The sequence below is a fragment of the Clavispora lusitaniae genome, assembly GCF_014636115.1.
Source record: "Clavispora lusitaniae strain FDAARGOS_655 chromosome Unknown tig00002663_pilon, whole genome shotgun sequence".
NCBI classification, from domain to species: Eukaryota; Fungi; Ascomycota; class Pichiomycetes; order Serinales; family Metschnikowiaceae; genus Clavispora; species Clavispora lusitaniae.
Genome location: NW_027093982.1, coordinates 337894 through 354539, shown reverse-complemented (window position 1 = coordinate 354539; position 16646 = coordinate 337894). Strand labels below are relative to the sequence as shown.

At 45.8% G+C, this 16646-nt stretch overlaps 9 protein-coding genes across 9 annotated transcripts; 4 read left to right on the top strand and 5 right to left on the bottom strand. All coding sequences in view use genetic code 12, as the record gives it.

Moving 5' to 3' along the window:
• Positions 1-88: 88 nt before the first annotated feature.
• Positions 89-3310, bottom strand: DAL81 (Dal81p; the record flags this gene model as incomplete). The annotated part of the gene is made up of 1 exon (XM_002617548.2): positions 89-3310. One exon carries the CDS (start codon positions 3308-3310, stop codon positions 89-91), a length of 3222 nt encoding a protein of 1073 aa, XP_002617594.2.
• Positions 3311-4628: 1318 nt separating this feature from the next.
• On the bottom strand, positions 4629-5036 carry FOB63_004799 (GFA family protein; the record flags this gene model as incomplete). The annotated part of the gene is made up of 1 exon (XM_066102432.1): positions 4629-5036. One exon carries the CDS (start codon positions 5034-5036, stop codon positions 4629-4631), a length of 408 nt encoding a protein of 135 aa, XP_065958199.1.
• Positions 5037-5730: 694 nt separating this feature from the next.
• Positions 5731-6306, bottom strand: FOB63_004798 (uncharacterized protein; the record flags this gene model as incomplete). The annotated part of the gene is made up of 1 exon (XM_066102431.1): positions 5731-6306. The coding sequence occupies one exon, from the start codon at positions 6304-6306 to the stop codon at positions 5731-5733; it is 576 nt and encodes a 191-aa protein (XP_065958198.1).
• Positions 6307-6824: 518 nt separating this feature from the next.
• FOB63_004797 (glucan endo-1,3-beta-D-glucosidase) lies at positions 6825-8924 on the top strand (the record flags this gene model as incomplete). Its single annotated transcript, XM_002617550.2, has 1 exon — positions 6825-8924. One exon carries the CDS (start codon positions 6825-6827, stop codon positions 8922-8924), a length of 2100 nt encoding a protein of 699 aa, XP_002617596.2.
• Positions 8925-9078: 154 nt separating this feature from the next.
• On the top strand, positions 9079-9696 carry FOB63_004796 (uncharacterized protein; the record flags this gene model as incomplete). The annotated part of the gene is made up of 1 exon (XM_002617551.2): positions 9079-9696. The coding sequence occupies one exon, from the start codon at positions 9079-9081 to the stop codon at positions 9694-9696; it is 618 nt and encodes a 205-aa protein (XP_002617597.2).
• Positions 9697-9822: 126 nt separating this feature from the next.
• On the bottom strand, positions 9823-10869 carry FOB63_004795 (palmitoyltransferase; the record flags this gene model as incomplete). Its single annotated transcript, XM_002617552.2, has 1 exon — positions 9823-10869. One exon carries the CDS (start codon positions 10867-10869, stop codon positions 9823-9825), a length of 1047 nt encoding a protein of 348 aa, XP_002617598.2.
• Positions 10870-11836: 967 nt separating this feature from the next.
• FOB63_004794 (uncharacterized protein) lies at positions 11837-12685 on the top strand (the record flags this gene model as incomplete). Its single annotated transcript, XM_002617553.2, has 1 exon — positions 11837-12685. The coding sequence occupies one exon, from the start codon at positions 11837-11839 to the stop codon at positions 12683-12685; it is 849 nt and encodes a 282-aa protein (XP_002617599.2).
• Positions 12686-13233: 548 nt separating this feature from the next.
• FOB63_004793 (uncharacterized protein) lies at positions 13234-13536 on the bottom strand (the record flags this gene model as incomplete). Its single annotated transcript, XM_066102430.1, has 1 exon — positions 13234-13536. One exon carries the CDS (start codon positions 13534-13536, stop codon positions 13234-13236), a length of 303 nt encoding a protein of 100 aa, XP_065958197.1.
• A 628-nt stretch (positions 13537-14164) lies between these two features.
• Positions 14165-16063, top strand: TRM1 (tRNA (guanine26-N2)-dimethyltransferase; the record flags this gene model as incomplete). Its single annotated transcript, XM_002617554.2, has 1 exon — positions 14165-16063. One exon carries the CDS (start codon positions 14165-14167, stop codon positions 16061-16063), a length of 1899 nt encoding a protein of 632 aa, XP_002617600.2.
• Positions 16064-16646: the final 583 nt, after the last annotated feature.

Below are 16646 nucleotides of genomic sequence, written 5' to 3'. Positions count from 1 at the left end.
GGCTGTTTTGACAATGGCCACGTAAAATTATATATTAACACATCTGATAAATGAAAAGAAGGATTTGCACGTAATACTCTAGAGAATGCTATGCATCACTATTGCCGTTTTGGACCGACGGACGCTGTTGTTGTGCGAGAGGCGACCGTATCATCAATGGGCTACTTGAGTTTGAAGAGTGATTGTCTTTGCCGGACATGATATCCGATCCACGGCTAGCAGAACTCGCTCTTCGGTCCGTACCTTCACCCAGTGCCTCATTGGCATGAACCAATTTCTGCTGTCGGATGATTTCCTTGGGCGACAAGCCTTGTGAGGATTGTGGTGAATTAACTCCGACTTGGTTCATGCGCGAAGGTGGCGGTTGCTGAAATCCGGAAGGATTGAATGTCTGAGGAGAGGAGTAAGGCGAATGATTTTGTGTGCTCATCCGATACTGCTGCGCAGAGCTGGGCCGAGTCATGTCTGGGTTTTTGTTGTTGGTGCCATATCTAGGACTAACTCCCCCTGCATTCATGAATTGATTGTTTGCCGGGCCATATGAGTTAAATCGGTTTTGAAAGGGACGAGGGGCCTGGTTTTGTGGATACGTTGCGGTGTCCGCCAGCGATACAGACATAGGCAGTGATTGCAGCATCTGCTGCTGCTGATAAAGCTTGCTGTAGTCGATTGTAGGTACATTGGGGACAACCATTGGCTGTTCCGCGTTTTCAATAAGAAGACCTGGAACATGGTTCAAAACAAGGTCTAGTTTCTGTAATGCATCTCCAACTTGCACAAAGCCTTTAGAAGATATTTTGAGGATCCATCTGTAATTGAATATCTGGTCTTTGTAGTACTCTGACTCCTGTTTTGTCGTTGAAGAGATGAACAATAGCGCTGCGAAAGTTCCGATTAATGTGAAGTTCTCCGCTGACGACGAGTGCCAGAAGGAGTGGATATGCTCAGGCTTGAGGTCACGCACAAACTCAATAGACGCCAGAAGTCTTGTTTTAGCAGCAGCACGGCAAACATCAATTAATTCCTTGGGCGCTTCCTTACCACTGAGTGAAAGCTGATGCAAAACAGTTATGATCTTTCTATGGAGGGTTAACTCTGTAGCGAAGTAAGCAAGCTGAAGATAGCCATTGGAGCATAGTTTGCGCGGCTGAACAGAGTTCATCTGGAGCTCGACAGGAAGAGAATGGTACCAAGTTTTCAAACGCAATTGAATAGGCTTGGCTATGCGTAGAACGTCATTGATGTCAGTAACTTCTCTCATTGCCTTCATGGAGTACAAAGATGTGAGAATATCGGAAAGGATTTGGGATAAAAGAATTAAATTCATGAAGTTCTTTTTCCCGTTGGTGATATCGGATGAACCTTCTTTCAAATCACCATCGCCATGTTTTTCGGGAAAATCCTCTTCAATCAATTGCAGGACTTCCCAGTTATTCGCATCGATGTGCGAAGGGCGGGCATTCTTCAACGCCAACCACTTATGTTCCATGTAAACTGCCCATGAGAGTCTTTTACGTAAGCCTCGCTCCCACTTTGGCAACTTCCAATGGTCGCAATCTAGACCCAATCCTAACTCTTCGGATAAGGCGACAATCTGAGAGCATAGGACCCAGTCATTGTAGCCACAATCAGTGAACGAAGAACTGAGAGACGCAGATGCGCTACTTTCAGTGTTTGAGGGATCGTGCTGGCCAAATTCCCGAAGAATGTGTTTGCACTGTAAAAGCAACAAACCTGCCTGAACAGCACTGAGTTTTGGACGCTTCAAGATTTCCAGCACATAGTTGTTCAATGCGATTTTCAAGATGAGTCTGACGTTAGGTTTAGGAAATCTGTTGAGCTGTGGGTCATAATCCCACCACTGAATCGCAAGGACATAGACTGCAGCCAAAAGAGGAGCACTGAACTCTCGATGTGTCCGGGAGTATTTTTCGAGAAAAACTTTTTTATGCAATATAGGGTATGAGGGGTGAATGATGCGAAAATATAGGTCGATCAAGATTTGGCCGTGAGGAGCAACAAATTTTTCAATAGCATCCACATCGTTGGACATTGTCAGGTAAGATTGTTTAGATTGGTCGTCTTTGAGAACAAATTGCGTTCGTTCTCCGACTTTCCTCAAGGAAATAGAATCGCTCAAGTTGATCTGCTCAATCTTGTTGCACGTCAGTTTTCCGTTTGCTCTATATGATCCATTGGGTTGCAGTCGGTTCTGGGCGTCAATTATAGCATCCAAAAGGTTCCAATCAAAGAGATAAGACGTTGGACCCACATAGAAGGATGACCGTGGATATTGGAGTGATAGGGTTTTTTTGAGCAAAGAATTATTCATGACAGAATAGTCTTGGACTGGGGGAACATCCCGGATAGGAACATTCGGCGGAACAATGTCCATTTGTGGCCTATATCCATTTTCCAGCAATGGGGACGCTTGTTTTCGGAGTCTTTTTGTCGCTGGTTCGTCTTCAGGTTTCGAAGGTAAGTATGTACACGAGAGCGACTTGGCTTCACATTGAACACAATTCTGTGCTCCGGGGACAATAACACATCTTGTTTTGCGTCTCCGGCAGTGATCACACGGCCTGCGCAGTTTCGAACGAGGGTCCGTATATTGTATCTGAGCCAGAGGTTGGACGCCTGGAGGCGCCGAATGAGACTGGGCTGGTTGGGTTGCGTTTTGTTGGGGTTGAAGATTCCGAGTCTGAGCCTGAGTCTGAGCCTGAGCTTGCTGAGGTTGTTGAAGCTGGTGGTTTGGTAGATGTTGAGCTTGCTGTACATGGGTTTGTTGCGATTGGGATGGTTGAGGATGAGATGGCTGAGATGGCTGAGATTGAGTATGCTGAGATTGAGATTGCAGTGGTTGAGTTTGTTTCTGCTGATCCAGACTGTTACTCTGAGGGTACTCGTTAGGAGGAGCGGAGTTGGCCTGAGGCTCATTCGGCAGATTGAGGGACGGTAGCGGTTGCGTTTTCTCTCGCGAGCCGGTCGCGTTCGCATAGCCTTTGTGAGCCATTTGGTTGGAACCATGCTCAAAGTCAAACGAGTCCAAGAAATCGTTATTTTGGTCGAGCAAAAGATTAGACGCCCAATCGAGATAATTCGGCAGCTGGTAGTCATTTTTCTTGTGCGAGTTCTCTTCTCCTGGCGCATTTGAAGGCGGCTGGTGGTTATGCTCTGCTTGGATATTGTTTGTGTGCTGAATATGCTCATGTTCCAGCGGATTAGCAATCTTCTCCAGCAGACCCAGCTTGTTCGCATGGGGATTACGCTGGTACCCTTGATTTTGAAGATCCCCGCTCAGCGCCAGCATTAGTTTCGGGTGGAGTCAGCCACTGTCAAATGAAAAAAAAAAAAAGACCTGGGTACAAGATGATTGTAAATAAAGAGGCTGGACCTCACCAGCAGGGCGGCAATGTGCTGTAGAGCTCGAAAAAGCGGAAAAGCAAAAGCTAGGGAAAAAAAGTCAAAGTCCGGCGGGACGTTGTTGGTTGAAGGATGTACGAATCTCCAATATGCGATCATCCCTATCTTACTAGATGTGTAGTCGTGTGCGGGTCAATCTTACAGTAAGTCCAACAAAAGTCCGTTCTTGTCTCTGCATTTACGATTACGACCATTGGCGGTTTTCCAGAGCCACTTAGGTTGTCTCGTCCATACTACGATCGATTTGCCCACATAGCTAATGTTTCCATTCCATTGAATGCTTCGCGACTAAAGTCTGCGATTTTCTCCATTCGTAGTTTCATGTTATGAAAGCGCGCCCTATCCTAGTCTGAGACAGTAAATAAACTTTTAACGTCAGGGCTTAAACGTGCTTGCATTAAAACTTTGACTAAGCCTTATCCAACTAAGATAGAGAATGTAAAATAGACCACATATGGCCTGACACTGCGTGAGGACCAATTAGAATTGAAAAGCGACAACGATCATAGACCTACTGGTTTCCTGTTCTGTTCGTTGTATACTTTCCGTAAAGAAGTTTTCCCAATTGCATTCAATGCAACGGCATGTGTCCTTCAATCATATGTTACCCTTTGGAACTGAATGTCGATACTGGACACTAAGAATTTGGACAGAAGACAACATTTCGAGTATTCTAACTACGTACCTACTGCATTTATAGATTCAATCAAGTGTCGAGAAGCATCTGGCCGGATGGGCATATTCGACACAGACTGCTTGTACTGATTGCAGTACTTACAAGGTCATGTATGATTCTTTCGTTCAGTCGCCTGCCCGAATAAACATTCATGCGGTAGTCTCACCGTACTTCATTATAATTAAAAGGATAAGCTTTTTACCATCAGATGATGAGAGATTCATTAAACTACATCAACCACGAATGCCCTACCTAGCCAAACACATGTACTCTTTTCTTTTTCATAGTTGTTTCTCCTAGTTGTTACTCTTTCATAGTTGTTTCTCCTAGTTGTTACTCTTTCATAGTTGTTTCTCATAGTTGTTACTCTTTCATATTGGTTTCTCTTTCATAGTGAACAGCAGCGACCTAAGGTTATCGGCAAGAAGTAGCTTCAGTTCTTCAAACGAACCACTTCTTGGAAACTACATTCAAAGAGCAATGAAACCTTAAATTCATTTATACTTTCGTTCGGGTATATTTTATCAGATCAATAGTACTCACAATGTACACCCTTGGTGTATCTGGCCTTCTCATCCTCAAATAACGCCAGTTGTGGAGTGAAGTCCTCAAAGCCCTCTTCTAAAAGCGTAGGCCGGATGATATTCTTCCCTGGCAAGGATTCCACAATGGTTCTGATTGTACATCCACATTTCAAACAGTACTCCTTGTGTTTAGGCTTGCCACTGCCTGTCTTTGTGATCACATACTCACCAATCTGGTTTTCAGGATCAATGATTTTCACATTGCTGAGATCGTAGCATGCGGTGATTTGGCCGAGATTTCCGGAGTTTTTTCTGCAATCATGGCAGAAGCAGATAATAGTCTGATCTGGCGATCCGGTAACCTCCAATTGGATTGCTCCGCAAACACAGGATCCTTTATATGTTTTGGACATGAAGAAAAGAGTCACTTAGAGAGAAGTTGAAAGGAGTAATGATCGGTGATAAGCCATGTGGGGAATCTATCTCTATGCACTCTCTTATCCAAACATTTTAGAAAAGAACCGGAAGTTCAACAAAAGTAGGAGTCGAAAGATGTCGTTTAAGAACAATAATAGTAGGTTTGGGCTCTCGATTCATATAATGAAATTTGTTGTATATGCTTTTCGCTTTCAATGTTTTGCTGATAAGTTTCAACCATGATCTTCTAGCATCCTAGGTGGATTTGATGAGGAATGTTTGATTCCTTATTCAAAATGTAAAGAGGCTTCAGAACATCCTTGGAAATATACTAGCTGCCTCATTACAGCCTCAGAAAGTGTCCCTTTTTTCTTCATCAAGCATTAGATCGGATTGAGGAGAAATGAAAAACAAACAAAAGAACTAAACGAAAGCCAAAAGAACGCAACTTTAGATGCAATCAACTCACATACACAACAGATTGTGAGCAGTGACACGTGAAACAATTAGTGTTCCTGTCACGATTCTTCCTTATGACTCTGAGACGTTACCCTCAGATGCCTTGAACGCTCAGACACTGCATCTACCCATAAGATACCTAGTGTTCTTACTATTTCCATTCACTCATCTGAAGATCACTTTTGCCATGACTCTTCAGACTCTGAGTCCCTTTTCTCGATTAATTTACAATCAGATCTCGAGCCCATGATACACTCGATGAGACTCTGACTGAAAAGGTAGATTCTCTTTTTCAACAATGGCAAAGTACTTTGGGCCACCCTGGCAACTCAGTTCAAAGCCCTTAAAAGTAGATTCTTGATATGCTAGCCTCTTAACCAACCTATAGTTGTCAGCCTTGTCATCTTCTAAGAAGTCATCAAAATCTTCTATTCTGCCACTTACAAAAGGGTCATCTAAGTCACATCTGGCTAATGCACTTTCACCTGACTCGAGTGTCAGCCTAACCGCTTGTTCATGTTCCTCTGGCGTTTCACCCGAGAACATTATGTAACCTATGCTAAGGTCTTTGTAAATGCATTCTCTCAATTTATCACATTCTAGTTGCCACTGCGCGTCGCTCAAATTATGCTGTGGTAGAATGGTAAGAACCGTCAGCTCATCACGTAACCACACGCTCGCGTTCATATTTAGTTCTTCATTGCATCTTTCGACTGCGATTTTCGTGGCGTTCAACAATTGTGACAATGTAAGCAAACTATCTGCTGCCACCAAACCAACCGTCGTTAATACAGTTACAACTAACATAATCTTCATATTAAACTGTTAATAAAACTTTGATATAATGTGTATCGTACTATTAAATCAAAGATTATTTGTTTTTTAAATATATATTGTGTATCATACTAGTTGAGAACAAGCTACAGTGATGTATATGCACACTACAAAAAATTCTCATTTACCACTGTCCTTCAAGAGCAAAATATTTGTATCTGGTGAGTTTTCGTCAGTCTTCTAGCTCTTTTAAAAAATGCACCTGCTTGTTGCTCAAAGATGTAATTTGGTTGAAAAATATGCGTATGGGCATAAATTACGAGATTGTGCGACCTATAAGTACGCAGTTTTTGTGCAAAAAAAAACTACTTCTCTACCTCTTTCTTTCAGTCATCTTTTCCCCACTTGGCTCTGCCATACTCAACCGTATTGCTATTTGTATTTGCTATCTAATTATTGCTCTCCAGCCCCTTTTGCTTCTTCCATTTTTGCTCCCCAGACTTCTTTTTTAGTAACTGTCCGTTTTGCACCCATTTGTATCCTCATCTAATATGACCGATATCTTTGCTACCCCGATCTCAACCTCTGCGCCACTGTCTATTTTCCCTTGGAAAGCTGGAGATGTTTCTGTACCTGCGAACACAAGTAATGCCAGCCCGTTGCAAACAAACAGCTTTTACAGTAACATGTTGGTGGGCGACCAAACTACTCCCGTTTGGACTTATCCTTACTGTTTGTGGAACTCTACTTCAAATTACTACGGCTTGTCTGTCTTTTTAGGCCTTGAGTCAGACCGGGTCTTCGCCTCTGGTACGCCACCTCAGTACTTCTACTCCCCAATCGGAATCCAGGAGGTTGTTCTTTCGTCCTCTGATTTTGTTTCACCACCTGCCTTCTCTTTGCAAAAAACTTCTAAGTTTGCAGCCACCGTCCGCTTTAGCTCCAAGAGCGTTGATAACTCTTACTTTGAGTGTCCCTTGGTGCAAGGAATGGGGTTTGTGACTGGTATCTACCACAACCTGATCCCCATGTTGAATTCTCTGGTTGGATTTGCCTCTGTCGTTGGCCAACAAAGTCCCAGAGGTGGAATTAACAAGTACAAAATCACTTTGCACAACAACAGAGTTTGGTTTCTATACATCGCTTTACCTCGTGGAAAGTCTGTATCTCTCGCTTTAAAGGACTCAAACACAATCTGGTTCTCCAATTCTGTTGATGGCGCAGTGTTGCAATTGTGTTCCACCACAGATTACACTGGGGCTTTTTTTGATAACGCTGCTGGATGTTATAGCACAGACGCTAGCATCCTGGCCACCGTGAACTCAAATATTTGCTCTTATGCTTTGACACACAATGTGGCTGGTAATTCCAACACGGGTGAAGGTTTAATTTTCGCTTTGCCTCATCATATCCCAAGCTTGGACTCCAACACAGCTTCGAAGGCCACAGGAGTGACATTTCCTTCCACAAAAGGAACAGTAAAAGCATATTCAACCAAGGTATTGACGATGAATGAAACCTTACCTACCTCTCTAGGTTTCGAACCTTACACTAGCCTTGGGAAGTCACCCAATTACACCAGTAATGCATTGGCTGCAATTCTGGCTGCTGCTAAAAAGGAAGCAGTTGGTGATGTGGTTAATGACTCGAATGTCGATTCAATGTACACAAGCGGAAAGATCTTGGCAAAATATGCCTACGTGTTGTACGTCTGTAATGACATTTTGAAAGATACGAGCCTTGTGAACACCTTGCTACCAAAGTTAAAAACTGCAATCGAGCGATTCACTTCTAACTCACAAAAATACCCACTTTACTATGATACTAGTTTCAAGGGTATTGTATCAAGCGCAAAAGAGGATGCGGATTACGGCAACAGTCATTACAATGACCACCACTTCCATTGGGGCTACCACATTCAGGCAATTGCCATCACTTCTTACGTGGACAAAAAAAATAACGGAACGTGGATCAACTCCGTCAAAGACTGGGTCACAACTTTGATCCGGGATGTAGCAAATCCTTCCAGTGGTGACGACTATTTCCCTGTTTCACGGTCTTTTGACTTCTACAATGGCCACAGCTGGGCTAAAGGTCTTTACCCCTCTTCTGATGGAAAAGACGAGGAAAGTAGCTCAGAAGATTACAATTTCGCATACTCAATGAAACTCTGGGCAAAAGTGTCCGACGACTACAGTATGGAGCAGCGAGCCAATTTAATCTTGGCAATCATGAAAAGGAGTATCAATCTGTATTTCTTGTACACCGACGATAATACGGTTGAGCCCAAAAGCTTCATTCCAAATAAGGTGAGTGGCATTTTGTTTGACAACAAGATAGACCACACCACTTACTTTGGTCAGCAGACCCAGTATATCCACGGTATCCACATGTTGCCCATTACTCCATGTTCTTCGTATATCAGAAGTCCCACGTTTGTCGAACAGGAATGGAACCAAAAGCTTAACGGTGTTATTAATTCGGTAGCCGATGGCTGGAAAGGTATTCTTATGCTTAATGTGGCGTTGTTTGATCCAGACACTGCCTACAAGTTCTTTTCGTCGTCTTCCTTTTCCAATAATTTCTTGGACAACGGGATGTCCCTTACCTGGGCCTTGGCTTATTGTGCGGGAGTAGGTGCTTCCAGTTAAAGGACAGGAAAAGCTAAATCTCTGACTCAAACGCTCTAAGATGGGATTTCATTGCGTATTGGGGTGAACACTGATATTTATAGTGCGTGTTTCGTTCATAGTTGAATGGGTGCAAATGTTAGCGCGCAGTAGAAGAATTATACACCACTGATGAATGAAGAGAAATTTGGACATCAGCGACATTCAAGATGACGAAGACATCTACGACCGCCTTGTGTTGAATCAGAAAAGAAGATCGCGAAAGGGGAAGGCAAAGCGTCTGATGAAGTCTCCACTTCTTCTCTCGGAGCAAGTTCGACTAATGGAAGAAAAGATCAACAACATCTCTCCTCACCATGAAGACAGCAAAGAAACCGAGAAGAAATGTGATTTAGATATTGTCAGCGATGAAGAGGGCCCTGTTATTGTTGACTCAGAGCATCTTCTCACCCCGGATATACGAGAATATCAATCTATTCATGATCGGTACGAAGAACTCGAGCTCCATAAACTTTTCCACGACACGAGGACTAATTTCATGTTTCGGTTGTTTTTCATTGCGACCATGCATGACCAAGGAGATAACTTTGTGAATGGTAGCACAGGAGACCTCTTTCGACTGAAACTACGAGACATTTTAGCCCAACAGCGAGCCAAATTAAGAATGCGGAGAAAATTCGTGGCTGAAAACTACTTACCAGGAAAAGCTGCTCTCGCGCTTCCCTCAAACGAAATTACAAGGACCACAACTGCAATTAAAGTTCCACCGCGTATTCTTGAGCTTTTGGACTAGAATGTGAGGAGGATAGGAACCATTTCATGCATTATTGCTGGCAACCATAATCTACGGACACTACGATGATCTCTGGACCTTTTTGACGTCATATGGATACATCTAACTTCATAGTCTAAATGATACTTATACTTTGCAAAAGAGACGCTCGCATACGTTGCCCCAAAACCCTCTGTCGTAGATATTGACCAAATCTGTTTGAACCAGCTCAATCCGAGTTATATCTGGTGCATTCTTTTCCGTGAACTGTATTTTCTCGTCGTCCAAACTGAGATATACTCTTGTGGTACCCAACTGTGCCTCCTCGACATAAACACCCTCTCGCACATAATAAAGCACACCGAGATCCACCAAGTGCTCAATTTCCGCCCATTTATCAGCCTCATTAGTAGTAACACCCAAATAGAGATAGTTTACGTGGACAAGAGTGAATATTGTGGTCACGGCCAGGAGAAGCACGCACAAAAGTAAAAGTGTGCCAGCCACTTTGTTTCCGTGAGAAGTTCTCACTATAAGCTTCCACCAGCCATGAGGCCGTTCTTGCTTATGAATCACTTTGAAGCAAAGTATGGCCCCGTATACCATCATGGCAATGTTCAGCACAAGAAATGCCATAAACCACACATAGTTTCCACGACCCACGCAATTGTTCACCCAGACACAATGATGGTCGAAAACCAGCACACATTTGTTGCACGCAGAACAGTGTTTCGAGCGAGCGGGTCGTTTCCAGTTGCAAGTAGGGCAAACGCGCCCGAAAAAGATTAGGCCGTTGTCTTTGTAGGCCAAACGCTCTCGCTCCACATTTTCTGCTGTCACGTAGCCTGGATTTGCAAACGTCACACCAATTGTGGAAATTAACACGGCGAAAAGTGTGGCTGTTATTGATACTTCACGCATGTTCGACGCCTCAAGATTCGGCTTCACATTGACGAAAAATAACCGGACGCAATAAAACACCACAACGGCGTAAAATATGGGCACACTCCATCGTAGGGCAGAGCTTATGCGTTCATGTCTTGCGAAAAAGCGCAGAATCGAGCTCACCATGCACGAGAGACGGAGATGCAATCGATGCACTGGCGAATGGCGAACTGCAGGCGCATCACCAAAAAGGAGCACAAGGAGCGCCACAGCCAGGCCAAGCACAGCAAAAAGAACAAGGACAGCCATATATATAAACGGACACTAGATTTCTTAGGCTGCGGCTCGGTGCTAGGTGGAAAGAACGTATTGCGTTGGAATGGAGATGTTGATGGTGTTGGTAGAGGTGCAGGCTCGCGCAGCGGACTGATGTAGATGCATGCATGTCTTGAAGATGCATTTGACGCAACGTATGAAAGAAGAAGCGGCCTGTAAGCAAAAGAGATGGACACATTACGAAAAAAATAATCATCAGGAACATTTCATAGGATGTCGAACTATCAAGGAAGTTAAAAGTCTGTAAGTAGCTCTGAGAAAACTGTTATTTCAACTGTGGAGAGCTAGCATTGGGCTCAAATTGAGCCAAATAAACATCTATGGCTTGCAACCTGGTACATGAACAATAGATTACTTCTATATTTGATCGGCTGGGAACAATTGCTTTGAGCAGAGATTTTCGGCAATATATAGTACGTCCTTTCAAAAACTAAACAATGGAGAAGCATTTACGCTATCAGTTCGTGAAACTAATAACTCTACGTTGTATTGCTTTCAAGAATATCATATACCATTTCCAAGTTCTTTAGAAGCTTTATTGCGTTCGAGGTGCTGTTGATCAGATTTCATCAACAATAGTAATACGCATTGCTCTATTAAACAATGATCGAAGAAGAAGCTGTAGTTTGGTGTATTTTCCTTTTTCATTCCGTTCCCAGCTTCATTTCTTCCACAGAAAGAACAACATTAGCCTTACTTTGTTGTGCCTTCCCCTCATTATTCGCATCCATTCACTTAGTCCATTCACAATTCCTGTCACGGAACCGTCGCCATTTTCACACACTTTCTGCCTCACGAGACTGCCTTACGAGACTAATGACCGAACTATATTTACATCAAGGCTTTCCAGAATACCAGTTGACGTCCTGCTACACCATAGTTCCAAAATAGTGTGCATATATAGACCACCCATCAACACGCATAGTCAATTTGACGGTGCATGCGCGCATGCAGCCGCAACATGAACACTGTTACTGCCGCAGAACAGGGGCTTGCGCAGCTCCAGAACCTTCTTGCGTCTGTTCCCTTTTCTCGAGGATCAGAGCCGCAGTGTCACTTTCTTAATATCTACAAAATCTCCCATGCGGAGCTTGCAGCGCTCGATCTCACAGAGGCGCGTTGGGACCAGCTTTTCCCAATATCAGCAAACAAGCTCTTGAAACTCGGCATTTCGCTCGGAAATCTCTTGCGGTCGTACGAGCTTGAGCTGGACGCGTTTCAGCGGCGTACTCCACATCTACTGGCGTCAGACCCGTTCGATGAAGCTCTTCTGGAACGCACGAAAACCATGCCCGCGCATCATCTTCTGTTTGCGCGTAACTTTGTGCTAATTCTCAAGAACTTTAATGTCGGCGTAGCACGGCGAGGCAAAAGCGATGATCTGCTGTCTGGAACAGCGTCACTGAGCACATCTGGCTCGCCAATAAAGTTGAGGTCACGTCAACTTCTCATTGAGAAGTTGGAAATCAACATTCGGCTCGACTGCCTATTCACGATCAAAGTGGTTTTGCAAATGCTCGTTGCTTCTTTTGAAGTCGCCCTTCGACTTTTGCGTGCTGCAACAGAGCTTGGAGACACTGCCGTTCTTAGTACTATCCGTGTTTATTCCGAATCGCTGTCTGAAGTATCAAAAGTTTCTGGTACGCCATCGGACTTCTTTACATATTTGAACGAAGCGCTTGTTCGAGTCTCATCGGGTGTGGTGGAGCCTTTGACTGCGCTTCTTCTAGAGGAGCTAGTTGAGCCTTTAGTCATTGCTAGTTGCCAGAATCTTGTTGCTGGAATGTAACAAATTAATCTCTGCCCTGGTGATAGGTTTATGCATAAACGGCGAGCCCATTCTAGTATCGCCTTTCAAAATGTTCTATGAGCATGTATTCAAGTCCGATTAATTCATCTGCTGAATGGGTCTTTTGGTGGTTTGGCTTTGATTTTATTGGCACCAAAACGTTTTTGAGCTCTGTCTCTCAACAAGTGTGTGAGAAGTGCTAGTTTTTTTCCCAGCCATAAAGAGACATGTAAGATACAGTTGATTGTAACTAGAATAATTATACCTTTAATGCTAACTATGTATCGTTTCTTCAAATCCACCTCTCCTTAGCTTCCGGGCATCAGAATCATCGTTTGGCGCATTTGCCCCTCCAGTATATACTTTCAACTTTGGGTTTCCGAACCTTAGCAGGCACCGGAGGACTCAGCACTGAAAGATCTCGCTCCTCCATGGGCACCAGTATATTCTCTTGATTCTAAAGCCACCCGCGATAGCTGTGTGGAAGCCAGTGGCACTTCGGCCGAGATCATTCTCATAACGCAATCCGAGCTTGAATTGGCCAGCAATCAAAACGCCGGAAACCACCAGTCAGCAAAACGATGCCATATAATGTGAGCCGTGCGGCGGCCCAAAACTTTCCCCAACAACGGGAACAAAACGAGATTGACCAAGCCGCGGATCTGCTCGATACTCTCTTCCCATTGTTGTTGGGCAGTAAGCCCGTATTCCGAGTCGGAGTAGTACCCCGAATCGGATTCGGAGTCGGATTCCCACTCAGCGGAAAGAGACATAATTACAAAAGATGAAGAACGAGAAGAAGATCGGCGCGCGAAAAGTACGAGGGCGACTAAAGCCGAGATATGGGGCAGATGGACATTTTAGGCAATCGCTTGATCCATCTGTTAGTTCCATTCAGATTTCTCTTCTTATTTCTGGCTCTATGAATAATTTTAGTGATTGGTCCTTGGATTTTCTGACTGGGTTCATTGATTGGGTTCAGCATATGAGATTCAAGTCAGACATTTAGCTTCTTATCTTTCTTTTCACATTTCTACTTTGTTCTCTGCTGGTCTTAGGCTTGAAAGAACCATGGTCCAATCGACCTCCAGAGTTGAATAACTTATGCTACTGTTACCAGGAAAGCATGTGAGAAGCGGATATTATCCCGCTCAAACATTAGTCACACTTGTCTACAAGTGAACAAGCCAGAAAGAAACATCTAAAGGGAACTTTTCGCTAGACAGCAGAAGCGTAACTGATGATGCTGACTCATTCAGGCTCTCTTCATCATATTGACGTCTTGTAAGAATTACTATGCGTTTTCTGTATAAGCGCACATCGCAGGAGATTAAAACTTCAAAGCGATTCAAGGCGTATACAACGAATACCCATTGACAGTTTCAACAGTCAAAGTGAGAGAAACAGGAAACGGACCATTTCGGACATCTATGTTATTCGCAGTAGCGATGCGATGCAGATGAGTGCGAGCGAAAAATTATGCTCAAGAGACTAGTTCGGTTCATGTCTTCGATGGACCAATTTAGAATCGTGCAAGAGGGCCGGGCCACGGTCTTGGCACCCAAAGAGGATAAGGTTTTCTACAATCCGATCCAGCAATTCAACCGAGACTTATCTGTGATGGCCATCCAAGCATGGTTGCAGGAACACAAACAGAGCAAAGTGGGCAAACGAGAGCTCCAGCGGGCAGAGAGGCCGCTCAAGAAGATGAAGCTCGAGGAGAAAGACGCAGAAAAGAAGGAAACACAACCAGAGAAGGAGGGAACACAACCAGAGAAGGAGGAAACACAACCAGAGAAGGAGGAAACTCAGCTAGAGAATAGCGGCAAGGCGTCCGAGTCTACAGAGGATGGCGAGAGCCACGCCAAGGCTGCCGCCGGCGAAAACGCAGATGGAGGCGCTCGATTTGTCCGTATCCTTGAAGCGCTTTCTGCCACCGGGCTCCGGGCCATCCGCTACGGGCACGAGGTTCCGCAGGTTTCCCGCGTGGTGGCCAACGACCTTCTTCCTGCGGCGGTCGAGTCCATCACGCGCAGCGTGGCCCACAACGGCCTCTCGCACCTTGTCCAGGCACACCAGGGCGACGCCATTCGGTACATGGCGCTGGGCGAGCAGTTCCACGTGGTGGACTTGGATCCGTACGGGACCGCCGCGCCTTTCCTCGACAGCGCCATCCAGAGCGTGCGGGACGGCGGGTTGCTTCTTGTCACATGCACCGACGCTGGCGTTTTGGCCGGCAGCGGGTACCCCGAGAAGTGTTTTGCGCTCTACGGCGGAAATAACCTAGGCAGCGCGGCGGCGCTGGAGGCGAACCACGAGGCCGGGCTCCGGCTCATTTTGGGCGCCATCGCTGCGGCGGGCGCGCGCCACAAGAAGGCCATCGAGCCCGTCTTGAGCTTGAGCGTCGACTACTACTTCCGAGTGTTTGTGCGGGTGCGCGCGAGCGGGCTCGCGGTGAAACAGCTTGCGAGCGAAACCATGCTCGCCTACCACTGTGTGGGGTGCGGCAACATTGTCGAGCAGCGCATGGGCCGCGCGGGCAAGGGCAAGTTCCATACGCCGCGCGTGACTTTCGAGGGCAAGGCGAGGGAAGCCAAGGAAGAGATCCGGGAGGAGAGCCAGCAGAGCCAGCAGAAGGAGAACACACTGGCAAAACAGAGAAAGAAGCAGGACGACGAAGAGACTCACTTTTCCGGCGGCTTGTGCGGCTTCTGCTCTCGGCCGCACCACTTGGCCGGGCCCATGTGGGGCGGCGAGTTGCACAGCGCGAGCTTTATTGACCGCGTGCTTGCCATCAACGCGGCGGCGCTGCCCGAAACCTACGCCACGCGCGAGCGGATCCGCGGCATGCTCACGTTGGCGCGCAGCGAGTTGCGCGCGCCCTTTTACGTGAGCTTGAACCAGATGCTGAGCTTTTTCCGCGCGCCGCCTATCCCGATCGACGAGTTTGCCCGCGCCGCAGGCAATATGGGCCACGAGGTGTCGTTGACCCACGCCAAGAAAAACTGCGTGAAGACGTCGGCGCCTTGGAGCCACGTGCTTGCCATTTTTGTTGCGTGGTTGCGCCGCAGCAACACCCGCCGCTTGCAAGAGTTGCAGACTCTGCTCGAACTGGAACAAGATTCCGAGAAGCGCGCGCGGCTCGAGGAGAAGATCGCCAAGTTGAGTGCGGATTTGGGCGCCAGCGCGAACTTGACCCCGGGCATGGTGGGCGCCGCGCTTTTGCGCACCGCGCCTCGCCTCGACGTGGACTTTGACACCGCCAACGACCAGAGCGCTCGCCTCGCCCAGTTGCGCCGCTTGAAAATGGTGCGCTACCAGGAAAACCCAACAAAAAACTGGGGGCCCATGGCACGCCCAGGCGGAAAAAACGACTAGACTTGAGCGGCAGATGTTTGGGGCCTGGCAATCACCTCACGGGTGTGGCAAGCTTGGAAGTCGCCATTTTTTGACCAATAGCATATGGAACTTGTGACTGGGACTGTGAATGTGCATGGAACTTGTGACTGGGACTGTGAATGTGCTTAGCAATGACAAAACACACATGTAATTAAATTTGATGACTATCACATCTGTCTTTAAATAGACCATATGTATAATTCCAAGACTCATGACCAAATCTATTCGGCCTGAAAAGGCTCAACTACGAAAGTACAGATATGCCCAGTTTATGATTGGAAGACGGGATGTTTAGCTTTGGATATCGTTACGCTGCGCCGGATTCACATTGTTTAAATCCTACGAAACCGGGAACTTTCAATTTCGTTCTTGTAGATTTTAACCACAATTAAATCCAACATGGAAGCGACATGTTCCTGCCACACTGAGAATGTATTCTCATAGATAAGACCAGGATCTCCATGGATACATCTGTTGTCAATACATCTCTACGATCTTCTGGGAAGTGAACGGAGCGGATTTTGAAGTCGTAGGTTACCAAACAGATCCAAGCATGTGCTAA